Genomic DNA, 17,852 nt, shown 5'->3' with positions numbered 1-17,852 from the left:
CAGGGTACTATAGATGTTAACCTGTCCTCTCCTCCTCTCAGGGTACTATAGATGTTAACCTGTCCTCTCCTCCTCTCAGGGTACTATAGATGTTAACCTGTCCTCTTCTCCTCTCAGGGCTATAGATGTTAACCTGTCCTCTTCTCCTCTCAGGGTACTATAGATGTTAACCTGTCCTCTGTCCTGTCCTCTCCTCCTCTCAGGGTACTATAGATGTTAACCTGTCCTCTGACCTGTCCTCTTCTCCTCTCAGGGTACTATAGATGTTAACCTGTCCTCTTCTCCTCTCAGGGTACTATAGATGTTAACCTGTCCTCTGACCTGTCCTCTGACCTGTCCTCTCCTCCTCTCAGGGTACTATAGATGTTAACCTGTCCTCTGACCTGTCCTCTTCTCCTCTCAGGGTACTATAGATGTTAACCTGTCCTCTTCTCCTCTCAGGGTACTATAGATGTTAACCTGTCCTCTGTCCTGTCCTCTCCTCCTCTCAGGGTACTATAGATGTTAACCTGTCCTCTCCTCCTCTCAGGGTGCTATAGATGTTAACCTGTCCTCTTCTCCTCTCAGGGTACTATAGATGTTAACCTGTCCTCTTCTCCTCTCAGGGTACTATAGATGTTAACCTGTCCTCTGTCCTGTCCTCTCCTCCTCTCAGGGTACTATAGATGTTAACCTGTCCTCTGACCTGTCCTCTGACCTGTTCTCTTCTCCTCTCAGGGTACTATAGATGTTAACCTGTCCTCTTCTCCTCTCAGGGTACTATAGATGTTAACCTGTCCTCTTCTCCTCTCAGGGTACTATAGATGTTAACCTGTCCTCTTCTCCTCTCAGGGTACTATAGATGTTAACCTGTCCTCTTCTCCTCTCAGGGTACTATAGATGTTAACCTGTCCTCTGTCCTGTCCTCTCCTCCTCTCAGGGTACTATAGATGTTAACCTGTCCTCTCCTCCTCTAGGTAACCTGTCCTCTTCTCCTCTCAGGGTACTATAGATGTTAACCTGTCCTCTGTCCTGTCCTCTGACCTGTCCTCTTCTCCTCTCAGGGTACTATAGATGATAACCTGTCCTCTGTCCTGTCCTTTGACCTGTCCTCTTCTCCTCTCAGGGTACTATGGAAGAGAAGATCTATGACCGCCAGGTGGCTAAACAGTCTCTGTCCTTCCGAGTGGTGGATCAACAGCAGATCGAGAGACATTTCACCATGAATGAGCTAACGGAGCTCTACGCCTTCGAACCCGACCTTCTGGATGATCCCACTGGCAAGAAGAGCAAGAGGACCACACCTATGCTGCCAAAGGTATGGAGGGGGGGGGATAATCTCTCATCTCTCTAGGTAACATAGATGTATAACTTCTGTCCCAGGACGATGGGATGTGACTAATAACGAGGAACAATTGTTTCACCTAGTTATTTGGAGAAATCACGATTTTTTTTTTGTTGTTGTTGTGTGGCACGCTGGCACGCTCTCAGACACGGTGAAGTGGAGGGAACATGCGGCCCAGCTGATCCCCCCCCCCCCCTGCTCCCTGAGCCCCCCCCTGCTCCCTGAGCCCCCCCCCCCCTGCTCCCTGAGCCCCCCCGCTCCCTGAGCCCCTGCAGAGGGAACAGTTCCAACCCTCATTACTGTGTTTTAAACCCTCTCATTATAGACACACCGCAATATCCTTCACTGGAACAACGATGGACCAAATAACCTTTAAATGCCAAGATACTCTCTGTTAACCTGCTCCCTCTGTGCAGATGTACGCTGGGATACATTAGTGTGTGTTTGTGTGTGTGTAACAGGTTAGTGTGCAGCCTTTGAACTTAAGAGCTGTCGTAAACCCTGTTGTTTATCCCTCCCTCGGTCTGTCCGGCCTGTGTCCACCCTCCAGCTCTCTGTCTCTCTCTCTGTCTCTCTCTCTGTCTCTCTCTCTGTCTCTCTCTCTGTCTCGCTCTCTGTCTCGCTCTCTGTCTCGCTCTCTGTCTCGCTCTCTGTCTCGCTCTCTGTCTCGCTCTCTGTCTCGCTCTCTGTCTCGCTCTCTGTCTCGCTCTCTGTCTCGCTCTCTGTCTCGCTCTCTGTCTCGCTTTCTCTGTCTCGCCTTCTGTCTCGCTTTCTGTCTCGCTTTCTGTCTCGCTTCTCTGTCTCGCTCTCTGTCTCGCTCTCTGTCTCGCTCTCTGTCTCGCTCTCTGTCTCGCTCTCTGTCTCTCTCTCTGTCTCGCTCTCTGTCTCGCTCTCTGTCTCGCTCTCTGTCTCGCTCTCTGTCTCGCTCTCTGTCTCGCTCTCTGTCTCTCTCTCTGTCTCGCTCTCTGTCTCGTTCCATTGTTTCCTCTCATCCCATGGGTGCAGGTGCTGTGTGACAGGCTGGTTTGGCCCCTGAGGGCCCCCCCCCCCCCCTGCCGTTTAATGATCTCAGCCTCTAAAGGCACAACACAGCTGCACCATCATTACTCTGTTTACTGCCTTTTACCAAATAGATGGATGAATCTGTGGGAGGAGAGGTGGATGAATCTGTGGGAGGAGAGGTGGATGAATCTGTGGGAGGAGAGGTGGATGAATCTGTGGGAGGAGAGGTGGATGAATCTGTGGGAGGAGAGGTGGATGAATCTGTGGGAGGAGAGGTGGATGAATCTGTGGGAGGAGAGGTGGATGAATCTGTGGGAGGAGAGGTGGATGAATCTGTGGGAGGAGAGGTGGATGAATCTGTGGGAGGAGAGGTGGATGAATCTGTGGGAGGAGAGGTGGATGAATCTGTGGGAGGAGAGGTGGATGAATCTGTGGGAGGAGAGGTGGATGAATCTGTGGGAGGAGAGGTGGATGAATCTGTGGGAGGAGAGGTGGATGAATCTGTGGGAGGAGAGGTGGATGAATCTGTTGGTGGAGAGGTGGATGAATCTGTGGGAGGAGAGGTGGATGAATCTGTGGGAGGAGAGGTGGATGAATCTGTGGGAGGAGAGGTGGATGAATCTGTGGGAGGAGAGGTGGATGAATCTGTGGGAGGAGAGGTGGATGAATCTGTGGGAGGAGAGGTGGATGAATCTGTGGGAGGAGAGGTGGATGAATCTGTGGGAGGAGAGGTGGATGAATCTGTGGGAGGAGAGGTGGATGAATCTGTTGGAGGAGAGGTGGATGAATCTGTGGGAGGAGAGGTGGATGAATCTGTGGGAGGAGAGGTGGATGAATCTGTGGGAGGAGAGGTGGATGAATCTGTGGGAGGAGAGGTGGATGAATCTGTGGGAGGAGAGGTGGATGAATCTGTGGGAGGAGAGGTGGATGAATCTGTGGGAGGAGAGGTGGATGAATCTGTGGGAGGAGAGGTGGATGAATCTGTGGGAGGAGAGGTGGATGAATCTGTGGGAGGAGAGGTGGATGAATCTGTGGGAGGAGAGGTGGATGAATCTGTGGGAGGAGAGAGTGAGATGTGTATTGATGTTTAACTGGCCAGCTAAACCCAGTGATGTTTATATGACAGGGTTTACTGCCCACTATTAAAGATGTGTAGCTGCTCTGTTCTGGCCAGGGACTAGTACAGCTGTTGGTTCTGGTGGGTTCAGGTCCAGCTGTTGGTTCTGGTGGGTTCAGGTACAGCTGCTGTTGGTTCTGGTGGGTTCAGGTCCAGCTGCTGGTGGTTCTGGTGGGTTCAGGTCCAGCTGCTGGTGGTTCTGGTGGGTTCAGGTCCAGCTGCTGGTGGTTCTGGTGGGTTCAGGTCCAGCTGCTGGTGGTTCTGCTGGGTTCAGGTCCAGCTGCTGGTGGTTCTGCTGGGTTCAGGTCCAGCTGCTGGTGGTTCTGCTGGGTTCAGGTCCAGCTGCTGGTGGTTCTGCTGGGTTCAGGTCCAGCTGCTGGTGGTTCTGCTGGGTTCAGGTCCAGCAGCTGGTGGTTCTGCTGGGTTCAGGTCCAGCAGCTGGTGGTTCTGCTGGGTTCAGGTCCAGCTGCTGGTGGTTCTGCTGGGTTCAGGTCCAGCTGCTGGTGGTTCTGCTGGGTTCAGGTCCAGCTGCTGGTGGTTCTGCTGGGTTCAGGTCCAGCTGCTGGTGGTTCTGGTGGGTTCAGGTCCAGCAGCTGGTGGTTCTGGTGGTTCTGCTGGGTTCAGGTACAGCTGCTGGTGGTTCTGCTGGGTTCAGGTCCAGCTGCAGTACTATGGAAGGTATTACTGCCTGAATGATCCAGGGACGAGTCAGATGAGTCTCCCAGCCTGCTCTCTGTCAGACTCCTATACTGAGGAAGTCCCTGTTTCCACACATCTGTTCTTTAAGTATCTCTGTGGTTTTGTAGTCAAAGACTCTGACCACACAGGACAGGCAGGGGAAACTAATGAGCTATCTCTCACCCTCCTCATCCTCTCTTCTCTATCTCTCATCCTCCTCATCCTCTCTCCTCTCTCACCCTCCTCTACCTCTCTCCTCTACATCTCATCCTCCTCTACCTCTCTTCTCTATCTCTCACCCTCCTCTACCTCTCTTCTCTCTCTCACCCTCCTCATCCTCTCTTCTCTACCTCTCTCACCCTCCTCATCCTCTCTCCTCTCTCTCATCCTCCTCTACCTCTCTCCTCTACCTCTCATCCTCCTCTACCTCTCTTCTCTACCTCTCTCACCCTCCTCATCCTCTCTTCTCTACCTCTCTCACCCTCCTCATCCTCTCTTCTCTCTCTCACCCTCCTCATCCTCTCTTCTCTACCTCTCTCACCCTCCTCATCATCTCTCCTCTACCTCTCACCCTCCTCATCCTCACCCTCCTCTACCTCTCATCCTCCTCTACCTCTCTTACCCTCCTCTACCTCTCTTCTCTACCTCTCATCCTCCTCTACCTCTCTCCTCTACCTCTCACCCTCCTCTACCTCTCTTCTCTATCTCTCACCCTCCTCTACCTCTCTTCTCTATCTCTCATCCTCCTCTACCTCTCTTCTCTATCTCTCATCCTCCTCTACCTCTCTTCTCTATCTCTCATCCTCCTCTACCTCACTTCTCTACCTCTCACCCTCCTCTACCTCTCTTCTCTATCTCTCACCCTCCTCTACCTCTCTTCTCTACCTCTCTCACCCTCCTCATCCTCTCTTCTCTACCTCTCTCACCCTCCTCATCCTCTCTTCTCTACCTCTCTCACCCTCCTCATCCTCTCTTCTCTCTCTCACCCTCCTCTACCTCTCTTCTCTCTCTCTCACCCTCCTCTACCTCTCTTCTCTACCTCTCACCCTCCTCATCATCTCTCCTCTACCTCTCACCCTCCTCTACCTCTCTTCTCTACCTCTCATCATCTCTCCTCTACCTCTCACCCTCCTCATCCTCTCTCCTCTCTCTCACCCTCCTCTACCTCTCTTCTCTATCTCTCACCCTCCTCTACCTCTCTTCTCTACCTCTCATCCTCATCATCTCTCCTCTACCTCTCACCCTCCTCATCCTCTCTCCTCTACCTCTCACCCTCCTCATCCTCTCTTCTCTACCTCTCTCACCCTCCTCTACCTCTCTTCTCTCATCCTCTACCTCTCTTCTCTCTCTCTCACCCTCCTCATCCTCTCTTCTCTACCTCTCTCACCCTCCTCATCCTCTCTTCTCTCTCTCACCCTCCTCTACCTCTCTTCTCTCTCTCTCACCCTCCTCTACCTCTCTTCTCTCTCTCTCACCCTCCTCTACCTCTCTTCTCTTCCCCTCACCCTCCGCATCCTCTCTCCTCTACCTCTCATCCTCTCTCCTCTCTCTCTCACCCTCCTCTACCTCTCTTCTCTTCCCCTCACCCTCCTCTACCTCTCTTCTCTTCCCCTCACCCTCCTCATCCTCTCTCCTCTACCTCTCACCCTCCTCATCCTCTCTTCTCTACCTCTCATCCTCCTCTACTTCTCTACCTCTCTTCTCTACCTCTCACCCTCTACCTCTCTTCTCTACCCCTCACCCTCCTCATCCTCTCTTCTCTACCTCTCATCCTCTCTTCTCTACCTCTCACCCTCTCTTCTCTACCTCTCACCCTCTCTTCTCTACCTCTCACCCTCTCTTCTCTACCTCTCACCCCAAGTAGTTTTTCTGGTCTCCATCTCTCTCTCTCCCTCCACCTGATGGTGTGTCATTAGTCCATCCCTCTCTTTAGGACACTCCTTGTGTGCATCCCAACTCCAAAATGTCTCCCTATTCCCTATAGAGTGCACTACTTTTGACCAGAGCCCTATATAGGACCTGGTTAAAGTAGTGCATTAAATAGGGAGCCAATTGGGACACAGTCTTCCTGCTCTAGAATAGTGAACGCTAATTGCAGACCAAGGAAGCAGCTTGTTTCCTCCTAATGACAGAGAAGGGATCAGCCAGGGGCCCCACACACACACCAACACACACACAGACACAGACAGTTATATAAGGGCCCCTGCAGACCCAGGTTATTCCCAGCTCTCAGCAGGTGATATAATAGTATTTATCTGCTGTACGGGACTGACGGGCCGGGCTCTACTGTCTGACTGGAGCTGTACGGGACTGACGGGCCGGGCTCTACTGACGGGCCGGGCTCTACTGTCTGACTGGAGCTGTACGGTACTGACGGGCCGGGCTCTACTGTCTGACTGGAGCTGTACGGTACTGACGGGCCGGGCTCTACTGACGGGCCGGGCTCTACTGTCTGACCGGAGCTGTAGGGGACTGACGGGCCGGGCTCTACTGACTAACCGGAGCTGTAGGGGACTGACGGGCCGGGCTCTACTGACGGCCCGGAGCTGTAGGGGACTGACGGGCCGGGCTCTACTGACGGGCCGGGCTCCACTGTCTAACCGGAGCTGTACGGGACTGACGGGCCGGGCTCTACTGACGGGCCGGGCTCTACTGTCTGACTGGAGCTGTTACGGTACTGACGGGCCGGGCTCTACTGACGGGCCGGGCTCTACTGTCTGACTGGAGCTGTACGGTACTGACGGGCCGGGCTCTACTGATGGGCCGGGCTCTACTGTCTGACTGGAGCTGTACGGTACTGACGGGCCGGGCTCTACTGACGGGCCGGGCTCTACTGTCTGACTGGAGCTGTACGGGACTGACGGGCCGGGCTCTACTGACGGCCCGGAGCTGTAGGGGACTGACGGGCCGGGCTCTACTGACGGGCCGGGCTCCACTGTCTGACCGGAGCTGTACGGGACTGATGGGCCGGGCTCCACTGTCTAACCGGAGCTGTATGGGACTGACGGGCCGGGCTCTACTGTCTGACCGGAGCTGTAGGGGACTGACGGGCCGGGCTCCACTGTCTGACCGGAGCTGTAGGGGACTGACGGGCCGGGCTCCACTGACGGGCCGGAGCTGTAGGGGACTGACGGGCCGGGCTCCACTGACGGGCCGGAGCTGTACGGGACTGACGGGACGGGCTCTACTGACGGGCCAGAGCTGTACGGGACTGACGGGCCGGGCTCTACTGACGGGCCGGGCTCTACTGTCTGACTGGGACTGACGGGCCGGGCTCTACTGTCTGACTGACGGGCCGGGCGCTACTGTCTGCCCGGAGCTGTAGGGGACTGACGGGCCGGGCTCTACTGACGGCCCGGAGCTGTAGGGGACTGACGGGCCGGGCTCTACTGACGGGCCGGGCTCTACTGTCTGACCGGAGCTGTATGGGACTGACGGGCCGGGCTCTACTGTCTATGGTGGTGAAATGGCTCCCAGTAGTCTACTGTCTATGGGGGTGAAATGGCTCCCAGTAGTCTACTGTCTATGGGGGTGAAATGGCTCCCAGTAGTCTATGGGGCTGAAATGGCTCCCAGTAGTCTATGGGGGTGAAATGGCTCCCAGTAGTCTATGGGGGTGAAATGGCTCCCAGTAGTCTATGGGGGTGAAATGGCTCCCAGTAGTCTATGGGGCTGAAATGGCTCCCAGTAGTCTATGGGGCTGAAATGGCTCCCAGTAGTCTATGGGGCTGAAATGGCTCCCAGTAGTCTATGGGGCTGAAATGGCTCCCAGTAGTCTATGGGGCTGAAATGGCTCCCAGTAGTCTATGGGGGTGAAATGGCTCCCAGTAGTCTATGGGGGTGAAATGGCTCCCAGTAGTCTATGGGGGTGAAATGGCTCCCAGTAGTCTATGGGGGTGAAATGGCTCCCAGTAGTCTATGGGGGTGAAATGGCTCCCAGTAGTCTATGGGGGTGAAATGGCTCCCAGTAGTCTATGGGGGTGAAATGGCTCCCAGTAGTCTATGGGGGTGAAATGGCTCCCAGTAGTCTATGGGGGTGAAATGGCTCCCAGTAGTCTATGGGGGTGAAATGGCTCCCAGTAGTCTATGGGGGTGAAATGGCTCCCAGTAGTCTATGGGGGTGAAATGGCTCCCAGTAGTCTATGGGGGTGAAATGGCTCCCAGTAGTCTATGGGGGTGAAATGGCTCCCAGTAGTCTATGGGGGTGAAATGGCTCCCAGTAGTCTATGGGGGTGAAATGGCTCCCAGTAGTCTATGGGGGTGAAATGGCTCCCAGTAGTCTATGGGGGTGAAATGGCTCCCAGTAGTCTATGGGGGTGAAATGGCTCCCAGTAGTCTATGGGGGTGAAATGGCTCCCAGTAGTCTATGGGGGTGAAATGGCTCCCAGTAGTCTATGGGGGTGAAATGGCTCCCAGTAGTCTATGGGGGTGAAATGGCTCCCAGTAGTCTATGGGGGTGAAATGGCTCCCAGTAGTCTATGGGGGTGAAATGGCTCCCAGTAGTCTATGGGGGTGAAATGGCTCCCAGTAGTCTATGGGGGTGAAATGGCTCCCAGTAGTCTATGGGGGTGAAATGGCTCCCAGTAGTCTATGGGGGTGAAATGGCTCCCAGTAGTCTATGGGGGTGAAATGGCTCCCAGTAGTCTATGGGGGTGAAATGGCTCCCAGTAGTCTATGGGGGTGAAATGGCTCCCAGTAGTCTATGGGGGTGAAATGGCTCCCAGTAGTCTATGGGGGTGAAATGGCTCCCAGTAGTCTATGGGGGTGAAATGGCTCCCTGTAGTCTATGGGGGTGAAATGGCTCCCTGTAGTCTATGGGGGTGAAATGGCTCCCAGTAGTCTATGGGGGTGAAATGGCTCCCAGTAGTCTACTGTCTATGGGGGTGGAAATGGCTCCCAGTAGTCTACTGTCTATGGGGGTGAAATGGCTCCCAGTAGTCTACTGTCTATGGGGGTGAAATTGGCCGGTGTTCCACTTTTTGCCATGATGTGTGGCTGAGGTCCCTAGTGATATTCTAGTCCTTCCTGCAACACCTGGTGGTGTAGATGTCCTGGAGGGCACTCAATGGTGTGTTCAGCTGCACGGATCACCGTCTGAAGAGCCTTGCGGTCCCGCTGCCTGTGATGCAGGCCGACAGGATGCTCTCGGTGGTGCTCCTGTAGAACACTGAGGGGCCCATCGTGGACAGGCCGAATTTCTTCAGCATCCTGAGGTTGAATAGTTTCTGTCGTGCCTTCACTTCGATGTCCATTGTGGTTGCACCATTTCAGCTTTTTCGAGATGTGTACACTGGAGAATGTAAAGTTCTCCCCGTAACGAGGAATGGGTCGTCCAGCCTGTAGACTTCAGGAGGAACCAATCTGCTCCTATTGTTTCGGTAATATTGAAGGAGAGGTTGTTTACCCAGCACCACGCCGTCAGACCACCTCCCTGTAGTCCGTCTTGTCGTGGTTGGTAATCAGGCCTGCTACTGTCGCGTCGTCAGCGAACTTGACGCAGTCGTAGGTTTACAGAGAATACTATGGGGTCCTCGTGTTCAGGATCGGTGTCAAGGAGATAATGTTGTCTACAGAGCATTCAACAAGTATTCAGACCCCTTGACCTTTTCCACGTGTTGTTACGTTACAGCCTTATTCCAAAACTGATTAAATAGTTGTTTTTCTTCATCAATCTGCACACAATACCCCATGATGACATCACAATACCCCACGATGACATCACAATACCCCATAATGACATCACAATACCCCATGATGACATCACAATACCCCATGATGACATCACAATACCCCACGATGACATCACAATACCCCACGATGACATCACAATACCCCATAATGACATCACAATACCCCATAATGACATCACAATACCCCATAATGACAAAGCAAAAACAGGTTTGTAGACATTTTTTGATCATGTATAAAAAATAAACAGAAATATCACATTTACATAAGTATTCAGACCCTTTACTCAGTACTTTGTTGAAGCACCTTTGGCAGCGATTACAGCCTCGAGTCTTCTTGGGTATGACGCTACAAGCTTGGCACATCTGTATTTGGGGAGTTTCTCCCATTCTTCTCTGTAGATCCTCTCAAGCTCTGTCAGGTTGGATGGGGAGCGTCGCTGCACAGCTATTTTCAGGTCTCTCCAGAGATGTTAGATCAGGTTCAAGTCAGGGCTCTGGCTGGGCTTCTCAAGGACATTCAGAGACTTGTCCCGAAGCCACTCCTGCGTTGTCTTGGCTGTGTGCTTAGGGTCGTTGTCCTGTTGAAAGGTGAACCTTCACCCCAGTCGGAGGTCCTGAGCGCTCTGGAGGAGGTTTTCATCAAGGATCTCTGTACTTTGCTCCGTTCATCTTTCCCTCGATCCTGACTAGTCTCCCAGTCCCTGCCGCTGAAAAACATCCCCACATCATGATGCTGCCACCACCATGCTTCACTGCAGGGATGCTGCCACCACCATGCTTCACCGTAGGGATGGTGCCAGGTTTCCTCCAGATGTGACGCTTGGCATTCAGACCAAAGAGTTCAATCTTGGTTTCATCAGACCAGAGAATCTTGTTTCTCATGGTCTGAGTCCTTTAGGTGCCTTTTGGTAAACTCCAAGCGGGCTGTCATGTGCCTTTTACTGAGGAGTGGCTTCCATCTGGCCACTCTACCATAAAGGTCTGATTGGTGGAGTGCTGCAGAGATAGGAGAACCTTCCAGAAGGACAACCATCTCCACAGAGGAACTCTGTCAGAGTGACCATCAGGTACTTGGTCACCTCTCTGGTTTGAAGAATCTTAAATATAAAATATATTTTGATTTGTTTAACACTTTTTTGGTTACTACATGATTTCATAGTTTTGATGTCTTCACTATTATTGTACAACGTTGAAAATAGTCTAAATAAAGAAAAACCCGGGAATGAGTAGGTGTGTCCAAACTTTTTTCTGGTACTATATATGTGTAGGTTAACGACGGCCCAGTGGTGCCGGTTCCAGATTACATAGGTCCAGTTATTGTAAAGGCAGACGAGAGGGAGAGATTTAAACCATGTTTGTGTGACTAGGGCCTGGAATTTTTATCACGATATTATTTTCAATAAGTGTCATTAAAGACCGTGAATATTTTAAATAAAGAATACTGACTCCTCTCTCCTCCCCCCTCCTCCTCCATCCCCCTCTCTCCCCCGTTTCTCTCTCCTCCATCCCCCTCTCTCCCCCGTTTCTCTCTCCTCCCCCTCCTCCTCCCCCCTCCTCCTCCATCCCCCTCTCTCCCCCGCTACCCTCCATCCCCCTCTCTCCAATCCCTCCTCTCCATCCCCCTCTCTCCTCCCCCCTCCTCCTCCATCCCCCTTTCTCCTCCTCCTCCATCCCCCTTTCTCCTCCTCCTCCATCCCCCTCTCTCCTCCCCCTCCTCCTCCATCCCCCTCTCTCCTCCCCCCTCTCCTCTCCATCCCCCTCTCTCCTCCCCCTCTCCTCTCCATCCCCCTCTCTCCTCCCCCCTCTCCTCTCCATCCCCCTCTCTCCTCCCCCCTCTCTCCTCTCTCCCCCATTTCTCTCTCCTCCCCCTCCTCTCCAGCTGTCTGGTGTTCCACTCTGTAGCAGAACACTCAAACCAGCTGTTGGACTTTGTCATCTCTGATCAGATTAACAGAATGTATTTTTTTCTTCGACTTTTAGGGTTTTGATTAGTGTAAAACAAAACTGGTGCTGTTGGTTGTGGTTTCATGGTGTGTGTCCTCTCCTGTAGGGTTAGGGTTACCTAACCTAGCTGGCTGCTCCGTAGGACCCCTTCCTAGCTGGCTGCTCCGTAGGACCCCTTCCTAGCTGGCTGCTCCGTAGGACCCCTTCCTAGCTGGCTGCTCCGTAGGACCCCTTCCTAGCTGGCTGCTCCGTAGGACCCCTTCCTAGCTGGCTGCTCCGTAGGACCCCTTCCTAGCTGGCTGCTCCGTCTCTCCTGTAGAACCACAGCAATAAGGAGCAGATAGTGGGTTATCACGAACATGACTACTTAACCTTAACCTTAACCTAACCGTGCTGTAACTTCTCTCCTGTAGGACCCGTTCCTAGCTGAGCTGCTCCACAGCAATAAGGAGCAGATAGTGGGTTATCACGAACATGACTACTTAACCTTAACCTTAACCGTGCTGTAACTTCTCTCCTGTAGGACCCGTTCCTAGCTGAGCTGCTCCACAGCAATAAGGAGCAGATAGTGGGTTATCACGAACATGACTACCTAACCTTAACCTTAACCGTGCTGTAACTTCTCTCCTGTAGGACCCGTTCCTAGCTGAGCTGCTCCACAGCAATAAGGAGCAGATAGTGGGTTATCACGAACATGACTCCCTGCTGGATCACAAGGAAGAGGAGGCTCTCAGCGAGGAGGACCGCAAAGCAGCCTGGGCCGAGTACGAGGCAGAGAAGAAGGTAAACACACAGTCATACAGACAGACAGACCCTGAACAGCTTCTACCCCCAAGTCATAAGACTGATGAGTAGTTAGTCTGGGGTGGCTATTTGGTTAACTATTTAACTATCTGCATTAACCCTTTCAGCTTGGCCCTTCGGCGTGGCTCGATTTTAGAGGCCCCCATCTTGGCCGTGTAGTGAATTATTTAAAAAAAAAAAAAAATATCATTTAAGGCAATTTCCTGCAATTCTACAAATTTCTCCATGGAGCTGAGAGAATGTTGCCTTTTTTTTTTTAAAGCGATTTTTCTTTTGAAAACAGAAAATCAATAAATGATTTGTTTTTGGAATTTAAATTCTCCCCGACAGTCTAGCTTTTATTTTGGTGATTGTTAGTTTTCAAAGATGATCTCATTGTATATACAGTTGAAGTCAGAAGTTTACATACGCCTTAGCCAAATTCATTTAAACTCAGTTTTTCACAATTCCTGACATTTAATCCTAGTAAAAATTCCCTGTCTTAGGTCAGTTAGGATCACCACTTTATTTTAAGAATGTGAAATGTTAGAATAATAGTAGAGAATTATTTCTTTCAGCTTTTATTTCTTTCATCACATTTCCAGTGGGTCAGAAGTTTTCATACACTCAATTAGTATTTGGTAGCATTGCCTTTAAATTGTTTAACTTGGGTCAAACATTTTGGGTAGCCTTCCACAAGCTTCCCACAATAAGTTGGGTGAATTTTGGCCCATTCCTCCTGACAGAGCTGGTGTAACTGAGTCAGGTTTGTAGGCCTCCTTGCTCGCAAACGCTTTTTCAGTTCTGCCCACAAATTTTATATCGGATTGAGGTCAGGGCTTTGTGATGGCCACTCCAATACCTTGACTTTGTTGTCCTTAAGCCATTTTGCCACAACTTTGGAAGTATGCTTGGGGTCATTGTCCATTTGGAAGACCCATTTGCGACCAACCTTTAACTTCCTGACTGATGTCTTCAGATGTTGCTTCAATATATCCACATAATTTTCCTGCCTCATGATGCCATCTATTTTGTGAAGTGAACCAGCCCCTCCTGCAGCAAAGCACCCCCACAACATGATGCTGCCACCCCCGTGCTTCACGGTTGGGATGGTGTTCTTCGGCTTGCAAGCATCCCCCTTTTTCCTCCAAACATAACGATGGTCATTATTGCCAAACAGTTCTATTTTTGTTTCTTCAGACCAGAGGACTTTCCTCCAAAAAGTACGATCTTTGTCCCCATGTGCAGTTGCAAACCGTAGTCTGGCTTTTTTTATGGCGGTTTTGGAGCAGTGGCTTCTTCCTTGCTGAGCGGCCTTTCAGGTTATGTCGATATAGGACTCGTTTTACTGTGGATATAGATACTTTTGTACCTGTTTCATCCAGCATCTTCACAAGGTCCTTTGCTGTTCTGGGATTGATTTGCACTTTTCACACCAAAGTACGTTCATCTCTAGGAGACAGAACGCGTCTCCTTCCTGAGCGGTATGACGGCTGCGTGGTCCCATGGTGATTATACTTGCGTACTATTGTTTGTACAGATGAACATTGTACCTTCAGGCGTTTGGAAATCGCTTCCAAGGACGAACCAGACTTGTGGAGGTCCACCATTTGTTTTCTGAGGTCTTGGCTGATTTCTTTTGATTTTCCCACGATGTCAAGCAAAGAGGCACTGAGTTTGAAGGTAGACCTTGAAATACATCCACAGGTACACCTACAATTGACTCAAATGATGTCAATTAGCCTATCAGAAGCTTCTAAAGCTGTGACATCATTTTCTGGAGTTTTCCAAGCTGTTTAAAGGCACAGTCAACTTAGTGTATGTGAACTTCTGACCCACTGGAATTGTGATACAGTGAAATAATCTGTAAACAATTGTTGGAAAAATGACTTGTGTCATGCACAAAGTAGACGTCCTAACCTACTTGCCAAAACTATAGTTTGTTAACAAGAAATTTGTGTAGTGGTTGAAAAAACGAGTTTTAATGACTCCAACGTAAGTGTATGTAAACTTCCGACTTCAACTGTATATATAACCCTCTATCTCTGTCTCAGGCTCTGTCTCTGTCCCAGGGTCTGTCTAACCCTCTCTGTCCCAGGGTCTGTCTCTGTCCCAGGGTCTGTCTCTGTCCCAGGGTCTCTCTAACCCTCTCTGTCCCAGGGTCTCTCTAACCCTCTCTGTCTCTGTCCCAGGGTCTGTCTCTGTCCCAGGGTCTGTCTCTGTCCCAGGGTCTGTCTCTGTCCCAGGGTCTCTCTAACCCTCTCTGTCCCAGGGTCTGTCTCTGTCCCAGGGTCTGTCTCTGTCCCAGGGTCTGTCTCTGTCCCAGGGTCTGTCTCTGTCCCAGGGTCTGTCTCTGTCCCAGGGTCTGTCTCTGTCCCAGGGTCTGTCTAACCCTCTCTGTCCCAGGGTCTGTCTCTGTCCCAGGGTCTGTCTCTGTCCCAGGGTCTGTCTCTGTCCCAGGGTCTGTCTCTGTCCCAGGGTCTCTCTAACCCTCTCTGTCCCAGGGTCTGTCTCTGTCCCAGGGTCTGTCTCTGTCCCAGGGTCTGTCTCTGTCCCAGGGTCTGTCTCTGTCCCAGGGTCTCTCTAACCCTCTCTGTCCCAGGGTCTGTCTCTGTCCCAGGGTCTGTCTCTGTCCCAGGGTCTGTCTCTGTCCCAGGGTCTGTCTCTGTCCCAGGGTCTGTCTCTGTCCCAGGGTCTGTCTCTGTCCCAGGGTCTGTCTCTGTCCCAGGGTCTGTCTCTGTCCCATGGTCTGTCTAACCCTCTCTGTCTCTGTCCCAGGGTCTGTCTCTGTCCCAGGGTCTGTCTCTGTCCCAGGGTCTGTCTCTGTCCCAGGGTCTGTCTAACCCTCTCTGTCTCTGTCCCAGGGTCTGTCTCTGTCCCAGGGTCTGTCTCTGTCCCAGGGTCTGTCTCTGTCCCAGGGTCTGTCTCTGTCCCAGGGTCTGTCTCTGTCCCAGGGTCTGTCTAACCCTCTCTGTCTCTGTCCCAGGGTCTGTCTCTGCGTGTCAACCATGGCGCGTACGGAGGACAGATGGACATGGGAGGAGCGAACAGCTACTTCCCCTTCAACGTGGCGGCACTGGCCTCTATGTCCAACCCCCAGCTGGAGGTACACACACACACACACACACACACACACACACACACACACACACACACACACACACTGCCCTGAGTCCTGCATTTCAGACCTTGCTGCGAATTGACCAAATCATTTATTACACACACCGGTTGGTGGCCCTCCCATGACCCGGTACCCTAGCTAGAGGTTCTGGGTTTGACCCGGTACTAGAGGTTCTGGGTTTGACCCGGTACTAGAGGTTCTGGGTTTATTTTTTACGTTTGCATCTTTTTTCTACGATTGTAGGAGTTGATCAACCAGGGCCGTCAGAAGGTGATGGAGGCCACCAACGCTCTGAAATTCCTCCCCAGAGAATCTCTAGAGGACACCATCGGGAGAGTGGTGAGTGGAGGGACAACCTAACATAATCTGACCAGATAATCTCTAGAAGACACCGGTAGGAGGGAGTAGAGGGACAACCTAACATAATCTGACCAGATAATCTCTAGAAGACACCTCCAGGAGGTAGGAGGGATGGACTGGATGGGTGCTGGAGTCCATCTCACCATCACTTCAGTTGTCTATCCTCCTAAGAACCTGTGTTGAAGACTTGAGGTGTGAGGAAGTTTTGGTTGTATGGTCTGTCAGAACAGTGTGTTGTCCACGCTGTGACCAGTCTCCTCCTCTCCTCCTCCTCTCCTCCCCAGTGGAAGGAGAACCCGGCTCTAACGGAGGCCCAGGTCCAGGCCATGGCTCTGGGGAGACAGGCCAGTGTAGAGATGGAACTCAAACGAAGAGAAGCTGCCTACAGAGACGTCCTCAATAAGCAACAGACTGTAAGATCACAACTTCTAACCTGACACGACCTAACACGACATGATACAAGCTAGCACGACCCGACCTAACACAACATGATACAAGCTAGCACGACACGACATGATACAAGCTAGCACGACACGGCCTAACACAACATGATACAAGCTAGCACGACACGGCCTAACACAACATGATACAAGCTAGCACGACCCGACCTAGCACGACATGATACAAGCTAGCACGACATGATACAAGCTAGCACGACATGATACAAGCTAGCGCGACATGATACAAGCTAGCGCGACATGATACAAGCTAGCGCGACATGATACAAGCTAGCACGACACGGCCTAACACGACATGACACAAGCTAGCACGACCCGGCCTAGCACGACATGATACAAGCTAGCACGACCCGGCCTAACACGACATGATACAAGCTAGCACGACCCGACCTAACACGACATGATACAAGCTAGCACGACCCGACCTAACACGACATGATACAAGCTAGCACGACCCGACCTAACACGACATGATACAAGCTAGCACGACCCGACCTAACACGACATGATACAAGCTAGCACGACCCGACCTAACACGACATGATACAAGCTAGCACGACCCGACATGATACAAGCTAGCACGACCCGACCTAACACGACATGATACAAGCTAGCACGACACAAGCTAGCACGACACAACATGACGCGACATGATACAAGCTAGCACGACCCGGACTAACACAACATGACCTAACACAACACGACCCAAGCTAGCACGACACGACATGACACAAGCTAGCACGACACGGCCTAACACAACATTATACAAGCTAGCACGACATGATACAATCTAGCAGGACCTAGCACGACATGACCTAGCACGACCTAAAACGACGTGATACAAGCTAGCATAAGCTAGCACAACATGGCCTAGCGCGAACTGACATGACAAGCTAACACGACATGATACAAGCTAGCACGACCCAGCACGACACGACCCAGCATGACAACACTACCTTAAACGTTTCCTTTCCACCTGTTATCTAAACCTCTCCTGCTTCTCTTTCTATTGTTCAGGCTGATCACCACCTAGTCTCTCTCTCTCCCTCCATCTGTCTCTCTCTGATGAACCCTGAGAAGTCCTGACCTCTCTCTCTCTCTCCCTCCATCTGTCTCTCTCTGATGAACCCTGAGAAGTCCTGACCTCTCTCTCTCTCTCCCTCCATCTGTCTCTCTCTGATGAACCCTGAGAAGTCCTGACCTCTCTCTCTCTCCCTCCACAGCTGATGATGTACGTTCAGAAGGTGATCACCAACAGGAAGGTGAGAGAGCAGCAGATGGCCATGGCCAACCAGGCCCAGCTGATGAGCCAGATGAACGGCATGCTGGGAGCTGGAGGGATGAGCCAGATGGAACTCTTGGGGTTGTACCAACAG

At 51.7% G+C, this 17,852-nt stretch overlaps 1 protein-coding gene across 1 annotated transcript in view; it reads left to right on the top strand.

Moving 5' to 3' along the window:
- The window catches only part of LOC106604099 (transcriptional regulator ATRX), a 115,636-nt gene that overhangs the window by 96,523 nt on the left and 1,261 nt on the right, over positions 1-17,852 (top strand). Inside the window, exons 32-37 of the mRNA XM_045719390.1 lie at positions 1,106-1,297; positions 12,388-12,537; positions 15,524-15,643; positions 15,902-15,997; positions 16,303-16,431; positions 17,700-17,852. The exon at positions 17,700-17,852 is cut by the window's right edge and continues 1,261 nt beyond it. Of these exons, the coding sequence (XP_045575346.1) occupies positions 1,106-1,297; positions 12,388-12,537; positions 15,524-15,643; positions 15,902-15,997; positions 16,303-16,431; positions 17,700-17,852 (840 nt within the window). The remainder of the gene's footprint in view (positions 1-1,105; positions 1,298-12,387; positions 12,538-15,523; positions 15,644-15,901; positions 15,998-16,302; positions 16,432-17,699) is intronic.

This window comes from Salmo salar, chromosome ssa05 (genome assembly GCF_905237065.1).
Source record: "Salmo salar chromosome ssa05, Ssal_v3.1, whole genome shotgun sequence".
Classification (NCBI taxonomy): domain Eukaryota; kingdom Metazoa; phylum Chordata; class Actinopteri; order Salmoniformes; family Salmonidae; genus Salmo; species Salmo salar.
Note: the sequence above shows the minus strand (reverse complement) of the source record. Positions and strands in the feature narration are given on the sequence as shown.